At 46.3% G+C, this 16,207-nt stretch overlaps 2 protein-coding genes across 5 annotated transcripts in view; one reads left to right on the top strand and one right to left on the bottom strand.

The window, feature by feature from the left end:
* The first annotated feature begins 240 nt into the window (after positions 1-240).
* coq5 (coenzyme Q5, methyltransferase) lies at positions 241-15,723 on the top strand. 2 transcript variants are annotated; one of them, XR_001573081.3, is made up of 8 exons: positions 241-470; positions 5,204-5,353; positions 5,437-5,640; positions 5,819-5,925; positions 6,004-6,092; positions 6,906-7,017; positions 9,992-10,196; positions 15,465-15,723. XR_001573081.3 is itself a non-coding variant. In XM_015960517.3 (7 exons), exons 1-7 carry the CDS (start codon positions 269-271, stop codon positions 10,091-10,093), a joined length of 966 nt encoding a protein of 321 aa, XP_015816003.3. In that variant the 5' UTR covers positions 241-268; the 3' UTR covers positions 10,094-10,404. The 2 variants fall into 2 exon arrangements, 1 of the variants encoding a protein (XP_015816003.3); XM_015960517.3 differs by lacking the exon at positions 15,465-15,723 and having other exon boundaries at positions 9,992-10,404.
* Positions 13,483-16,207, bottom strand: part of znrf3 (zinc and ring finger 3) — a 95,833-nt gene continuing 93,108 nt past the window's right edge. For all 3 annotated transcript variants that reach the window (XM_015960514.3, XM_015960515.3, XM_054730271.2), the window contains exons 7-8: positions 15,445-15,547; positions 13,483-15,373 (exon numbers count right to left, since the gene is read on the bottom strand). In XM_015960514.3, coding sequence (XP_015816000.3) covers positions 13,656-15,373; positions 15,445-15,547 — 1,821 coding nt within the window. In that variant the 3' untranslated portion in view covers positions 13,483-13,655. The remainder of the gene's footprint in view (positions 15,374-15,444; positions 15,548-16,207) is intronic.

Here is a 16,207-nt window from a genome sequence, read left to right as displayed (position 1 = left end):
TTGTCCTTAAAGACACATTTTTACAAGCTACAATCATGTAAACAGTTATTTTCTTAACCATCTGTATTGATTTCATGTATGTTAACTTAAATTTACAGGATGTAAATCACATTTTGACCTTTAAGAGCTTAACTCAACTCATGCAGTTCTAGAAACTGCCTGCTGGGGGCAGAAGCTGCCCACATCCGTGTCTGCGCGTCAGATCCTTTGGTTAGAACTAGAAGAAGAAGAAGACGCAGCCGCAGTAGTAGAAGAAGTTACGCCAAACATGGCTGCTTCAATGAGACTCTTGGTGCGGCAGTTGGCTCGTCTTTCTCACAGAAAAGTCACCTCCACCGTCTCCGGTGTGTCGTGTCGCTCAGCCTGCTGTTGGAGGACGTCGTCCGGTCGTTGTTTTAGCGACGCAGCGGAAGACAGAAGCACACATTTCGGTTTCGAGACGGTGTCCGAGGCGGAGAAGGCGAAGAGAGGTGAGGGACAGCCCACGGTGCGCCTGAAGAGCTGCGTGTAAAAATCATGTTATTTAATTTTCTAGTCGTTTTTCCCCTCTTGTTTATTTTTAAAGAAGGGTTGTTTGATCATTTTCGATTAGCAACGAGTTTCTAAGCAATTCGGCGTATATATGACCTTTCTAGTTATGTTTATTAAACTTCTAAAACCCTTTAAAGACGATATTCTGTTCTGAATTGAGAGGTGGCTAAAATACTGTGCCATCTTGTGTATTTTATGTAAACTTAACATAAAATAATATCGATAATTTCATGAAACCCAAGCAGTTAGAAGGAGGAAAAACTTGGATCAACATTTTAAATCACGGTACCACCAATATCATTGCAGAAGTATTAATTTATTATTCAATTCAAAAATACTTTATTAATCCCAGAGGGAAATTGATTGCTGTAGTAGCTGAATAATAATAATAGTAATCAAGTCATCAAAGAGTTGTTGTATATTACAATGGCTGTTGGCAGGAAGGATCTCCAGTAGCGGTCAGTGTTGCAGCCAAACTGAAGAAGCCTCTGACTGAAGACACTCTCCCGTTGTCGGACAGTCTTGTGAAGAGAATGCTCAGGGTTGTCCATCATGTTCTTGATTCTCTGGAGAATCCTTCTCTGCATGATCTCCTCCAGTGGTTCCACAGTCGTCCCCAGAACAGAACCAGCCTTTTTTATTAGGCTGTTGAGCCTTTTCAGGTCCCTGCTTCTGATGCTGCTACCCCAACAGACGATGGCTGAAGAGATTAAACTCTCAACAACAGACTTGTAGAAGATCTGCAGCATCTTGCTACAGACATTGAAGGACCTAAGCGTCCTCAAGAAGTGCAGTCTGCTGTGTCCCTTCTTGTAAACGGCTTCGCTGTTCTTTCTCCAGTCCAGTCTGTTGTCCAGGTGAACTCCAAGGTGTTTGTATTCCTCAACCACCTCCACTTCTTCTCCCATGATGGAAACAGTGTTTGACTCCACCCTGTTTCTTCTGAAGTCTAAAATCATCTCCTTTGTTTTGTTCACGTTCAAGGTCAGATGATTGTTTCCACACCATGCCACAAAGTGCTCCACCAGCTCTCTGTACTCAGCTTCCTGTCCATCTCTGATACACCCGACAACTGCAGAGTCATCTGAGTATTTCTGTAGATGACAGGTCTCTGATTTGTACTGGAAGTCTGAGGTGTACAAGGTGAAAAGGAATGGTGAGAGTACAGTCCCCTGTGGTGCTCCATTGTTACTGATCGCCTGGTTTGATGTGCAGTTCTTCAGCCTCACAAACTGTGGTCTGTTTGTCAGGTAGTCTTTAATCCAGGTGATAGTTGAGGCCCCCACCTGTGTCTTCTGGAGTTTCTGGCAAAGTACATCAGGCTGGATTGTGTTAAATGCACTGGAGAAATCAAAGAACATGACCCTCACACTGCTGCCTGCTTTGTCCAGATGACAGTGGATTGGTTGAAGCAGCTGGATGATGGCATCTTCAACTCCATCTCCATGGTGATAAGCAAACTGCAGCGGGTCCTGATATGTTCTAGTTTGCTTATTCAGGTGGACCAACAGGAGTCTCTCCAGGACCTTCATGATGTGGGATGTCATGGCAACCGATCTGTAGTCGTCATTGACTGATGGGCGAGTTTTCTTTGGAACTGGAACAAGGCAGGATGTCTTCCACAGGACTGGAACCTTCTCCTGGGCCAGGCTGAGGTTGAAGAGGTGCTGCAGAATTCCACAGAGCTACTCTTCACAGGCCTTCAGTACTCTGGGGCTGACACCATCGGGACCTGCAGCCTTGTTCCTGTTCAGTCTCTCCAGCTGCCTCTTCACCTGACTTCTAGAGACAGATAGGTGGCAGGGCGAGGTAAATGGGGCAGCAGCATCTCCTGACTTGGTTGAAGACAGATTTATAGAACCAGAAGAGTCCATGACTGCGTTAGAGGACAAAAGAGCTGGCGTGTGACAGGAAAATGTTGGATCAGAGGAGGATGGGATGTCTGATTGGCTGGGGACAGGTGAAGAGGATGCTGGGGTTGTTCCTGAACTGAACCTATTGAAGAACTTGTTCAGTTCATTGGCTGTGTCCAGGCTGCCATCTGTACAATCCTTCCTCTGCTTGAAGCCTGTGATCTTCTTCATCCCTGACCAGACATCTCTGATATTGTTCCTCTGTAGTTTGTTCTCATGCTTCTTCCTGTATGCCTCCTTGCTGTCTCTGATCTTGATCTTCAGATATACTCCTCAATAATTCCCTGTCTCCCTCCTTGAAGGCTCTTTTTTTCTCATTTAGCAGATTCTTCAGTTCACTGGTGATCCAGGGTTTGTTATTAGCAAAGCATCTCACTGTCCTGGTGGGTATGATGTTGTCCACACAGAAGTTTATATAGTCAGTGACACATCCAGTCATGGCATTGATGTCCTCTTCATATCCTTGGCAGAGAGTCATCCAATCTGTGGTCTCAAAACAACTCTGCAGGGCTTCTTCAGCATCCTGTGACCATTTTCTCACAGTACTTCTTGCCACAGATTGCCTCTGAACAAGTGGTTTGTATTCTGAGCAGAGAAAAACAAGATTGTGATCTGATTGTCCCAGAGGAGGTCTTGTTTTGGACATGTATGCATTCTTAACATTTGCATAACACAAATCCAATGTCTTGTTTTCTCTGGTGGAGCAGCTGACAAACTGTTGAAATGTTGGAAGTGTAGCAGAGAGCGAGGCATGATTAAAATCACCAGATATAGCCACACATGCATTGGGGTGCTGGGTTTGTAGCTTAGCGACAACGGAACTGATGGCATCATATGCATTTTCAGCAATGGCTGAAGGTGGAATATAAACGGTTGCCTAGACAACACTGGTGAACTCTCTTGGCAAATAATGTAGAGCTTTGGGAGTTGACGTCACGTCTCCCGGCATGCAACAGTTCAAATCGAAACGGCGCCATATTGGCATGCTGAAGCCTGCAGCTGGACTATTTGTTATTGTCAGAAAACTCAATCAAACGGGAAATATGGTAGATTCCTGTTGTGCCCCAGGATGCAGAACAGACGCGGACGACATAAGGAATTCAATTCAAAAATACTTTATTAATCCCAGAGGGAAATTGATTTGAATGAGCCGTCTACAGGATTCCCCAAGATCCGGAACGTGGCAAACGTTGGATCATTGCAGTAAAACGTGCTAGTGACCGGGCTAAAATGAAACTGTGGGATCCCGAGAGTAAAGGTTTTCACTTATGCAGCGACCGCTTCATATCAGGTACTTAAACCAACGTTTCCTCAACTGTGTATGGTATTTATTTTAAATGCTTTTATTACGATTCTTAGTGGGCTTCCTAAACTTATTTTGGCGTGGCTTTTTCTGTCTTATTACTCATAGCAACAAGTAAACATAACGTAAAACGTTGCCTCGTGAGTTCTGCGTGCTGCCGTTTACGTGTTTTATGATCACAGCAATTAACCGGCTAAGCTGTATTTAATTTTTAAGCAATGGTTGATCAATTGTCAGATCACACATAAAAAGCACTTTGGATTGCTATTATCTGTCTCACCGAGACAGATCTCAGACAGATCCTGAGACGCTCCTGCCTGACATTTTTATCTTATTCACGGAAAAAAAGTCAAACTAGTGATTTCTCTTGGCGTTCAGTTTATACATTCAAACCGCACAGCACTCTATTTAAACTACTTACATGTAAATCTGTTATTTGTCCATCAATTTTCATCCGCTTATCCGGAGTCGGGTTACGGGGGCAGTAGCTCCGGGGGAATCCCAAGGGGTTCCCCGGCCAGGTCCGGTAAGAAGTCCGCTCCGACAGCTTCTGGCTTTTTTAAAAAGTATCCCAGGGGCACGGTAAGAGTCGGAGATGTTTAGTCTATTTAATTTCTGACTATATAAAACAATTTATTCGGTTTTAAAGTGTGAAGTAAACTCTGACGAAGTAAAATCCAAGCTGATCCCGTTCATGTTCATGTTTACGATCCGTGTTTGTTTTCCTTTTTTGACTGCCAATATGGCGTCTACTAACTGAGAGTCATGTGGGGTCCGGAGCTCTATAGGCGACAACTTACTGCCAAGAGTTCATTATCTGGGCTGCAGAGACGACATTTCACTGAAACATGACCTGGATGGCACCATCTGTTGTTGACAAGCACTGCCACTCCACCTCCTTTTCTTTTCCCGCTCCTCTTCAGATCTCTGTCTGCTCGTACAGTCAGGAATCCTGGCAGAGAGACGCTGGAATCGGGGATATGGTCCTGCAGCCACGTCTCCGTGAAACACATAACACTACACTGCCGAAACTCTGGCTGAGTCCTTGAAAGGGCTTGGAGTTCCTCCATCTTGTTGGCCAGTGATCTCACATCGCCCATTATGATCGATGGAAGAGATGGTTTGAATTTCCTCTTTCTCTGTCTCCGTTTTGCTCCCGCTCTGCACCCACGCTTCTCGCGTTTTAGTTCATTTGGGATTTGTGGCTTCAGTTGAGGTATTATTTCAGCCTTTCCAATGTTAATCAGCTGCTCCCGATTGTAAACCAGCTTGTTGCCATGGTTACACATCATAACAAATGCTCAAAAAGAGAAAAAATAGCAGTAAAAACCTCCCAAGCTTCACAGAAACAGAAAAGGAAAGTGTCCAAAAATACCGTTTTTCTTGAGTTCCTTGTCGGATGACTTATTTAATTTAGTTTGAGATCTGAGAGTGTTGCTCATGTCTGTCCTTTCAGTGTATAAGGTGTTTGAGAACGTGGCTCAGAAGTATGACGTCATGAACGACGCCATGAGTCTGGGGATTCATCGACTGTGGAAGGACGTGCTGCTGCACGTCATGCACCCCCAGCCTGGTGCTCGGCTCCTTGATGTTGCAGGTGGAACAGGTAAAGCGGTTTTCGAGCACCTCTAAGGTCATTTAGCGAGCATCGCGTTCACATTTTGGGCGTCATCCAAACATCTTCTGCAGGTGACATCGCTGTCCGTTTCCTGGACTACGTCCGTTATCAGCTGGAGAGGCAGAAGCGGCGAGATACGCCGTCTGGTCAGGGTTCATCATGGCAGGACATCTCAGACGACAGGCGCCGTGAGTCTAGTGCTGTGGTTTGTGACATCAACAAGGAGATGCTGAAAATGGGGAAACAGAAAGCTGACCGCATGGGCGTCGTCTCTGGTGAGCTTAAGATATCTGCTCAGTAACTGTTTTATGCATCTTACGAGCATCTTTGTAATTTCTTAGATTTTGGTAAATCAGGAACTGAAACTCAGTTTTTAAGAAGAAACCAAACTGAATCCACAAACGTTCAAACGTCCCAAACGCTGCACAGCTGATGGATCTTTATGTGCGTCAGGGCTGTCGTGGGTGGTGGGAGATGCGGAGGAGCTGCCTTTTGATGATGACCAGTTTGATATTTACACCATCGCCTTTGGCATTCGAAACGTCACTCGTATGGATCAGGTAACCCACGGTAGTAGTCGCTCGTGTCTGATGGTCAGAAATATGATCATAAAAGCCTTAATCGCTGATTCTTCTTAGGCTCTTCAGGAAGCTCTGAGGGTTCTGAAGCCTGGTGGCAGGTTCATGTGCTTGGAGTTCAGCAAAGTGACTAATCCTGTCCTGGCACGGTGAGTGAAGCTTCTGCTGAACACGGGTGAGAATCAGTAGCTGTGGAGAAGATTGTACAACTTTGTGGTTGAGTAAATGTTATTTTCTGTGCTGCGTTTGTCTTTTTGTGCTTAAACCTTTTCTGTTTTGGTGAAACACCGCCCCCTTTTGGTGTGCTAGTGTAAACGGTGATCAACACTCAGAGCCCAGGTGGAGTGGAGGAGTGTTTTGTCTCTCCTATTTAATTTATAACTTAATACAGGGTATCTGCAGGTCCTTAAAAAGTCTTAAAAAGCCTTAAATTTGCTTTTCCAAATTTAAGGCCTTAAAAATCCTTAAAAATTACAAATAATCCTTAAATAGTTTCCAAAAGTCTTAAATTACCAAAGACCCAATAATCAAGATTATTTTATTTCTATAAAATTTTCGTGAATTTCTAGTTAGTGTTCAGCATTTTTTGTGTATGATGTTGGCGTAAGCGTACACGTTCGGTTGGTTGTGAAAGGGGGCTATTTTTAGATGAGCTGGTTAAGCTAGTGGGAGTTTGCACCATGGGGAAGTGCAACATAAATGATAACTGGATGGCTAATCCCACGTTCACGACGTGGTTAGCACCGGTTCCAGGCAATAGCTGGAAATTATAGCTTAAATTTAATTTAAAAAATTGCTTAAATTTGGTCCAAGTGGCCTTAAAAAAAGGTCTTAAAAAGTCTTAAATTTGGCTCTCTTAAACCTGCAGATACCCTGTGATATGTTAAATAGTGAAAAGTCTGTGAAAGACGACATTTTATGTTTTAGAGGGTTTCTAAGCTATCCATGTTTCCGTTTTGCAGTCTGTATGACGCCTACAGTTTCCAGGTGATCCCAGTTTTGGGAGAAGTGATTGCCGGAGACTGGAAGTCCTACCAGTATTTAGTGGAGAGCATTCGGAAGTTTCCTAACCAGGTAAAGCAAATTCAAATCTTTTTTCCTTTTTATATTTTTTTATTTAAAAGGATATTCCACCTCAAAGTGAAATTTTGTCAATGACCACAATCCCCAGAGTTAGATTATGTTTATTATGTTTATGTTTATTTGTTTAGCAGACGCTTTTATCCAAAGCGACTTACAGTTTATAACCTGTAGGGCATGCTGTGATCTGTGGGGGAAACCGGAGTACCCGGAGGAAACCCACACATGCACGGGGAGAACACACAACTCCACGCAGAAAGGCTGCAGCCGAGCCGAGTTTCGAACCTGCAACCTTCGTGCTGCGAGGCACCATGCAGCCCGATTAGTGCTGCATGGTGGCGCAGATAGCAGATTAGTGAGAAAACAGCCTTTAGTAACCAGCGCAGTCATCCTCCTGGTCTGGCAGCCGTCCGTCTGCCTTTGCCTGGCTCAGGGGTCGGCAGCCTTTTCCCATCAAAGAGCCATCGTTACCCGTTTCCCACAGTAAAGAAAAGAAAACACTGGGAGCCACAGCAGCCGCGGCGTTGTGGGCGGGGCCTACCCTCAGACAGCCGAGAGCTGCTTTAACCGATCACAAGTTCGCCGAGGGAAAATACGGAAATTTTCTGTTTTCATCCAAACCTCTGCAACGACGACACTAGGGAGTGTTGCAGCAGACCTTCATCCTGACATCAAGAAACTGATATTAGTTTAATATTATGAACGTAATATTTTACCCGTTTGTGTTGCAGTTGACCAAGACTTGATGGTAGAAGCTAAATCTTTAGTTTCTGAGTTACAGCTCACGTATGACTGCAAACTCGCTCCGTCCATACTGATTTTAACTATCTGTTGTTTGTTTGTGCAATTATGGAAATCGTTTCTATTACGATCACCCTATAATCAATAATTACCTAAGTGATTCTGATTGGAGGCCGACCGATATTGGCTTTTCTATTGCCGATACCGATGCTGATATAGGAGCCACGGCCAGCCGATATCCAGACTTTTTCCATCTTATTTTCATGCTAAGATGTCACTAATAACATCAGTTGATGCACGTGTCTGAAGCTGAATCTGTTTTCGAGCTCTTGACTTTGTGCACTGCTCAGTGTTAAAGTCAGACACCTAAATAAAGTTAAGAGGATTTATTATGCAGGTGTTAGTAGTGAACATAAAAATGCATTTAAATTGAACTCTGCAACAGCACCGGGCTGCCCGAAGATGCGCCTGACTTTAAATCGGCTTTACTAAGGACAGATATCGGCCTGAAATACCGGTCTACCCCTAAAGCTTGGTTTATGCTTGACGCGTTTACTTTCCGCTCGGTGATGCGGCTCGCGGATGGAACGCGCTTCACAACTCGCAGCGTTTATGGTTCATGCGGCTCGTCTCTGCGGTGAGCCAATATTCTCCCAAACTGTAGGGGGCAGCATGGAGCTCTACGGCATGCATCCAACACTACACCATAGTAGAAGTAGAAATGACTGTTTACAACATGGCATTCCAGCATTTTTAACAGCGTCCTCGTCTTTTCCGACAGTGCGAGCTATTTCTCTCCAAGAATTATTAACTACATGTTGATCACGGTGATCTCTGAGAGCTGAATCATACAAATGTCTGTATTTACCAACCTCTGCCATACTAGTTCTTGCCGGTCCCCCATGTTTTTCCGTGTCTGACCATCCGCGTGGTTAGAAAATTTCCTAGGTGTGCGGTGCGGAAAGTTTGGGCCGTGCGGTGGAGGGGCGTGGTTGTTAAAATGATGCAAAATGACGCAAAATGACGCAACTTTTCCGCGCGGAGCCGTGCGGACCTCGCGGACGCGTCACGCATAAACCAACCTTAATTCTGATTAGAGGCCGACCGATATATTAAATATTCTCTGTATTAAAAGCAAATATAAAAATAAAACGGGCATCTGTGTGGCCAACTGCTGCCACTACTAGACTTAAGAAAGGACCCCAACACACCATTTAATTTGTGTTTTGAGTTTGTTTTTATATATTTAGGCAGGCTTTAGAAATCTGTTGGCCTCTAATTCTGATTACATACTGTAATTTCCGGACTAAAGCGCACCTCAATATAAGCCGCATGGTTCAAAGCTTGGGGGAAAAGTAGCAGCTTATAGTCCAGAAAATACGGTATTTTTTTTTTTTACCAGTTCTTGTTTATGTTTTATGTATTTAGCAGACGCTTTTGTCCAAAGCGACTTACAAGTGATAATTGGCATGTTGCCCTTGAGGCTAACAACAACAACAACAACGACATCAATCATGGAGAGGAGGGAACAAGGAGTAGACAGTAGGGGGGGGGGAGACGGGTGCAGGGAGGGTGCTAGTTTAGAAGATGCTCTCTGAAGAGCAGGGTCTTCAGGAGTTTCTGGAAAATTGAAAAGGAAGCCGCTGTTCTGGTAGTGCTTGGAAGGTCATTCCACATTTGTGGAACGATGCATGAGAAGAGTCTGGATTGTCCTGAGCGTGGTGTAGGCACTGCTAGCCGACCATCCTGCGATGACCGGAGCGGCCGGGCCGAGACGTAAGCGTTTGCAAGAGGATTCAGGTAGATGGGAGCCGTAGCATCTCGGACTTTGTATGCTAGTGTTAGCTATTTGAATTTGATGCGTGCTGCTAGCGGTAGCCAGTGGAGCTCAGTGAACAGAGGGGTGCCGTGTGCTCTTTTTGGCTGGTTGAAGACCAGACGCGCCGCTGCGTTCTGGACCATTTGAAGAGGTCTCACAGTACAGCCTGGAAGACCAGTTAGAAGGGCGTTGCAGTAATGGAGGCGGGAGATGACAGTAGATTGCACCAGGAGCTGGGTGGCATGTTGTGTTAGGTGTGGTCTGATCTCTCATATGTTGTACAGCTGTGCAGCTGGTTAATGAATTAAATTCCCTTTAACTTTATTGTTTGGATATTTTAAGCAGCAGAGCTGAAAGTTCAGCTGAACCTCTTTGCTCTTTAATCATTTTCTTGCTTTTCTCCTGCAGCAGGAGTTTAAAGGCATGATGGAGGACGCGGGTTTCTACTGCGTGCAGCACCACGACCTGACCGGAGGAGTGGTGGCGCTCCACTCCGGCTTCAAACTGTGAGGCGCCAAAAAGGGGAAAGACCTGCGTCGTGGTTCAGCCTCACGCGCCTTCTGAAAGACTTTTTATTCCAACCGAAAGCTTCTCTCTGTGCAGCAGGTCAAAGGTCAGTGGCTGTTATTTATCCAATTATCAGGGACCCGGTTCCACTGTCAAAGCTAATGAAACCAGTACTACGCAGCCATGAAACATCATAGTACTTGTAATGAAACACAGGATAGTACATGGAGGTACTTGAATGGAACTGTATATTTTTACAGATCTTTGTACACTTTCATTACAAAACTGTATAGTACTAAAGTTCTTTAAAATCAGGTTGTTTTTCTTTTTTTGGTCAGAAGATTTAATCGTCGCGTGTGCAATTACCATGTATGTACAGCGTCTCATGTTAGTGATTTCTCTCAAAGAAAAAAGCAACCAAACACTCTAAACATAAGACATGGCTTAAAGATAAATATATTAGCAAATAAATATTCAGAGAACATAGTTCCATTTATGAAATGTTTGCTATACAGGTACAGAATATACAACAGATCCATGTCTAGCCTTTTAAACATCTGTAACGGTACGACAGGAAATAATTATCTTAGAAAATTAAAAATATTATTTTGTACACATTTTTTTATCGTAAGTGCTAGAAAACAAAAACGGAACAATTAAATAGTGACTCGAGTACCCCCAAAATGTTATATTTGCAGTAGGTACATTTCTTTATGCAAAGGCAAGATTAGATTGTGACGATTACAGCTCTGGGTTAACTTATAAATAGGGTTATTTCTGGGTTTGCTCTGCGTAGAGAACGTGGACATTTCATAGAAACAGTATAAAAACAGTCTGCAGTACAAACAGGAAGGCGTGAATGTATTATGCACACTATGATTCAGACGCTGTGGTAGGAATAACTGCATTATTCAAAGAAAAAAGTCACAGTACAATGAGGAACCCTTATGAAGTCTGTTTAGCTACTTTCCTTTGGCCTTTAGATACAAACTAGAACCTTTTATTGATATAAGAGCACGCCTCATAGAGGAAACGGTCATCTGTAAGGATGTACGACAAGTCCACGTCGTCGTTTTCCAACGTCGGTATCGGTGCGACGAGTAAAACTGGGCTGATGGATACTTCCATCTTATTGCTGTTGCATATATAGGGGGGGGGGGGGGGGGGGCGTTGGGTGGCATTACCCGCTGTGTGAAGTTTCGTCTCAAAGCGTAGTGTTGCGTAAGCTCAGCCGTTCAGGTCCAGGGTATCCACGGGTCTTTAAAAAGTCTTAAATTTGCTTTTCCAAATTTAAGGCCTTAAAAATCCTTAAAAAGGAAAAATAATCCTTAAATACAGTTTCCAAAGGTCTTAAATTACCAAAGACCCAATAAATAAGATTATTTTATTTCAATTTTCATGAATTTCTAGTTTGTGTTCAGCATTTTTTGTGTATGACGCTGGCGTAAGCGGAACCGTACACATTCAGTTAGTTGTGAAAGGGGGCTTTTTTAGATGAGCACATTAGCTGGTTAAGCTAGTGGGAGACGTGCAACTTTTATGGTAACTGGATGGCTAATCCCACATTCGCAATAGCTGGAAATTATAGTTTAAATTTAATTTAAAAAAATAGCTTAAATTTGGTCAAATTGGCCTTAAAAAAGGTCTTAAAAAGTCTTAAATTTGGCTCCCTTACACCTGTAGATAACCTGAGGTCGGGCCAGACAGGAAATTAAACCTCCCCAAATGTTTAAAGACTCAGGCCCTGTCCACACGTAGCCGGGGATCTGCCAAAACGTAGAAATTTTTCTACGTTTTGGCCTGTCACCCACACGAAAACGGAGTTTTTTCACACGAAAACGGATCTTTTTAAAAACTCCGGCCAAAGTGAAGATCTGCGTTTTCTCCGTTTTGGGTGTCTGCGTGTGGACGGACAAAACCGGAGTTTTAAGGTCCGCAACGTCACTTTCCGCGACAAAAAAATGCTGACATCACGCGTGCGACCTGTGTTTACACTAGCCGACATCACGGATGCCCTCAGAGCTGCGCTCGCTTTATCAATTGTCCAAGCGCTTTCTGCTTGTTTGTTTTTGCAAGAGGAATTACTGCTCCTTGCGGAAGACCACAGACGAAGGACGAGGTTAAGAACGGGGGAAGTACTGCCGCCTACAGGTCTGGCATGTCCTTAACAACGTATTTATTCGGGTACGCGTGGACAGAGTTTTTTTTAAACGAGGTGGTGTGGATGTAAGTTTGTGGAGGGGCGGATATTCGTCTTTTAAAAAAACCCGGCTACGTGTGGACTAGGCCTCAGTTCACTTGTTTTTCAACGAATCGATTCGTGTGCGGAGGAAAAAAAAACCCTCTGGTGCTTTTGTTCCAGGATCCAAAATGAGCCACAGCCAGAGACGGCAGGATTCAGCTACATCTCACCCCTGATTGGCTAACAGCAACACGACTCCGCAGCGATGTTTAATCTCCACAAACCCGGAGGAGTTCTGCTGTGTGGTGGAGTTGCTAATGCTAACGGTTAGCCGAGCCATTCTCTGCTGTTTCCTAATTCCATGCTGTAGTTCTTTTTTTAAACAGAGCAGTTTTGTTTACCCGCTACGTTTCGATTGTGGCTGCAAACATCCTCAGGCCGACGCTGCAGCGTCGGCCTGAGGATGTTTGCAGCCACAATCGAAACGTAGCGGGAAAACAGGTAAACAAAACTGCTCTGCGTTTTTAAAAAGTACAGCATGGAACAGAAAAAAGTACCCGTGAAAGCTGCGTAGCCGAGATGACCAAAACGAATCAGACCTTTATGGACACGCCCTGCTGTAGTTAGACACGCCCTTGCTATTCTCTCGTGATCGGTTGCGTTTTATTACGCGACGCTTGACCGTCCAGTGGAGAGCCGGGGAGACATGGTGTCGGGAAATAAAAACATCCCACCGGGTATCGATGTATTAGCGTCACACGTCAGCCTACATGTGCATACGGCTGCATCCGTAGTCATCTGATATCAAAAATACATTTTTAATGGCTTCCAGCAATCACGTCTTTTAATTTTGCTGCCAACGTCTCACCTGGATAAGGCTCTCAAGTTGCTCATCTCACCCTCGCATAGGCCACTGTGAACGGCAATGAATGCATGAATGAATTCTGTGTTTTGATTGGCGACCAGTGTCAAGTCTTGCGTTCACTATTCTATGCTCTCCTCTCCTTAGTATAACGTGAGTCCCAGCTAACGATCGGCGTTTCCTGTTTTGGTATAGCTACGTCTGTAGAATCGTTTGAGTGGGTGTTTGCGCTCGTAGACGCACGAATCTCAGATTCCTATAGCTCGTTTACAACGCAGGGTCCAGATTACTGACCCTTCCTGGCTGCAGCTGACTTCCAACAATCTTTCCTAGCTTGTTTCGGAGTATTGGGACCGTGGCGGCCGCAGGAATGAACCAGATGCGTCGCGAGTCTAGAAGTTTTAGGCCGTTTCAGTAGAAAACCACACAATCTAAGATGATAACATTCAGCGCTCCGAGAGCACGGTTAGAACAAGGCAACCTCTGGGATTCAGTACCACATATCTGATCTCTGTTCTGGTTCATGGGCCCGGATCTCTCTCGTGTGTAGAAGTACTGGCTCCCGGTGTAGGCGGGCTTGCAGAGAGCGGAGGGTGAAACAAAGCCCTGGTCCCCTCCGTATGACCTCTCAGCTGTCCCGAGGGGAAGTACCTCTCCTTAGGCTCGCGCTGCTCCCCTGTCCGCAACTCCGTCTCCACCGTGATGCTGACCGGTAACAAACCGCTCCGGGTGTCTGCCCCTGAGCCCAGTTCACAATCTGTGTCTTCAGGAATTATGGGTATCCTGTGGTTGAGTTCGCAGCAGCCCTGTCCCGAGCAGGCCTCTGACTCTGCATGTGCATACTGCACATTAACAGCATAGTCCTCGGTAAAGTGCCCCGCTGTGGCCCTGTGGACCTTCATTTCTTTGTAGAAGCAGCAAGGCAGCCCTTCATAGCTCACCTGCTCAGGGGGACACAGGTGCTCTGGAGAAAAGTAGTTCTTAGAGGCGGAGCTCTGAAAGTCTACCCCCCTTTGACAGTGTCCTGAGGCCACAGGCCCAGCATTGTCCAAGTCCTGCCCTTTACACTCTGCAGTAGGAGGAATGACCTCAAAACAGCAGCTACAGGCCGCAGCCCCGAGTTCCCCCGACTCCTCCAGCGCCCCGTTGACCCTGTCCGCTGCAGTGGCCTCCGGAGCCCCCGCTGAGGTAGTGCTGCTGTTCTCCCTGGGTTCCAGTGATGAACGACTGCTATGGTTGGGCTCCAAACTGCAGTTGGAGTGGTGGTCCCTCGAGTTGAATCCCGAAGCTGCTGAAGGAAGCTGGAGCCGCTCGTGTCCCACGGGGGCAGAGATGGATGAGTCCTCAGCAGGAACTGTGGTGCAAGCTGCCTCCCCCGTGGAGCCCCTGCAGGGACTCTTACTCCGGTACACGTAGGGGTCGTAGTCGCTGCTCAGCGAGCTGCGGAAAGTGGAGCAGCTCCCGTACACGCCCTGGTTGCTGACCTCGGTGCAGTCCAACATGGAGTCACTGGAGGAACAGTGACACTGTCCAGAGCTGCTGCTGCTGCTGCTGTCGCTGCCGGGACAGTCGGCCAGGTAGCCGCTGCACACCGAGCGATGGCCGTGGTAACAGCTCAGCCCCGAGGTGCTGCCGCCGTCCCCTATCCTTGAGGCGGGCGGCGCCATGTGCACCACTGTGGGATATAAAAGTCCTTGCTGGAAGGCTCTGCTGTGGTGGCCCTTATGGACTCCTCCTCCGCCGCTGAACTGCCCCGCCACAGCGGGTCCCGGGCCGCCATCGGGCTGCTGGGGGAACGACAGGCCCTGGAAGTAGTAGTGCTGGTACATGGTCTCGTACTGCGAAAAACAGGCCGCTCTGGAGAAACTGCGTCCGTGGAACTTGGGTCGTTTAAAGGCAGCGTGGTGCGGCTGTGCCGGATAGGCTGGCGGCCCGCGGTGCTCTAGCCTGCAGTGGTGGGGGTTGAGGGAATGCTCCAGGTGGAGGGTGGGGTGGTAGCTCCGGAGAAAGGCAGACGACTGTGGCGGGTATAAACCTTGTGGATCTGGGTGCTGGTCCACTGTGAGAACTGTGATGGGGTTGCCGTGGGGATCCATGCTGGTTCTGGTCGGATAGGCTGTCACCTGGCCAGCACGGTGCACCCTGCCAGGATAATGGACCGGAAGCACCACCCGCTGCCTGCCGTGGAGCGCGCTGGCAGGGTCCATGCACGCTGGTCCTGGATTTCCCTTCTTTTGCTCTGCATTAAAAACAAAACACTATTTATGCATTTTGTTTATAAACGTTTTTATTGTCAAAAGTGCGACTCACCTATGATGTTGTGTCTGCAGTGGGGGCAGGTGTGATGCTGGAGCAGCCAGGGGTCGACACACTTCTTATGAAATCTGTGAGCACAAGGGATAACCCGCAGCTCCTGAGGACAAACACGGAAACAAGACCTGCTGATGTCGTGCTTCTGCTCTTTTATTGGCTGAAATAATGTGTTGCTGGCGTAAACGTCCACAAGGGGGCAGCAAAGCCCGGCCGATGGATCAGGGTTAACGGAGTCTGAATCTGTTGAAACCAAATTAAAGCTCAACTTCTGCTGCATCTGTCTTTTATTTTCTGAACAAAAAGCTTAAATCTCAAGATTGATATGAAAATAACGCAACATGTCGCCTTCGTACGGAGAATTAGTGACGAGGAACTCCGAGACAAAAGTTGGAGAACTTGAAGTTAACATGTTTTCCCAGCAGCAGCCCTTCACCGACATAAAAACCCCGCTGTGGCCGAACATATGACTCATCTTAAGGCTCTTTCCCATCAGGGCTTTTGTTGCCTAGTGCGCTGCTCAAAACCCGCTTTGATGCCATTCAGCTTTTCATAACGCCACTTCCTTCTGTGCAGTCCCGGCGCCGTGCTTTGTTGTGTTTTTCTCCTCAGCAAAAAGACACATAACCACAGTACACACACACACACACACACACACACACACACACACACACACACACACACACACACACACACACACACACACACACACACACACACACACACACAGGCTGCGTCCCCCCTGGGCCAGCAGTGTTTGTCC

Source organism: Nothobranchius furzeri, chromosome 10, assembly GCF_043380555.1.
Source record: "Nothobranchius furzeri strain GRZ-AD chromosome 10, NfurGRZ-RIMD1, whole genome shotgun sequence".
In the NCBI taxonomy this organism is placed as follows: Eukaryota; Metazoa; Chordata; class Actinopteri; order Cyprinodontiformes; family Nothobranchiidae; genus Nothobranchius; species Nothobranchius furzeri.
The sequence above is the reverse complement of the archived record's forward strand: the minus strand, read 5'-3'. Positions and strand labels throughout refer to the sequence as shown.

Excerpts from the sequence above, each read along its gene's own strand:
- coq5 (XM_015960517.3), top strand. The coding sequence starts at position 269 with ATGGCTGCTTCAATGAGACTCTTGGTGCGGCAGTTGGCTCGTCTTTCT. Across the intron at positions 5,354-5,436 it reads TGATGTTGCAGGTGGAACAG|GTGACATCGCTGTCCGTTTC; the intron begins GTAAAGCGGTTT and ends CATCTTCTGCAG. Across the intron at positions 5,926-6,003 it reads ACGTCACTCGTATGGATCAG|GCTCTTCAGGAAGCTCTGAG; the intron begins GTAACCCACGGT and ends GATTCTTCTTAG.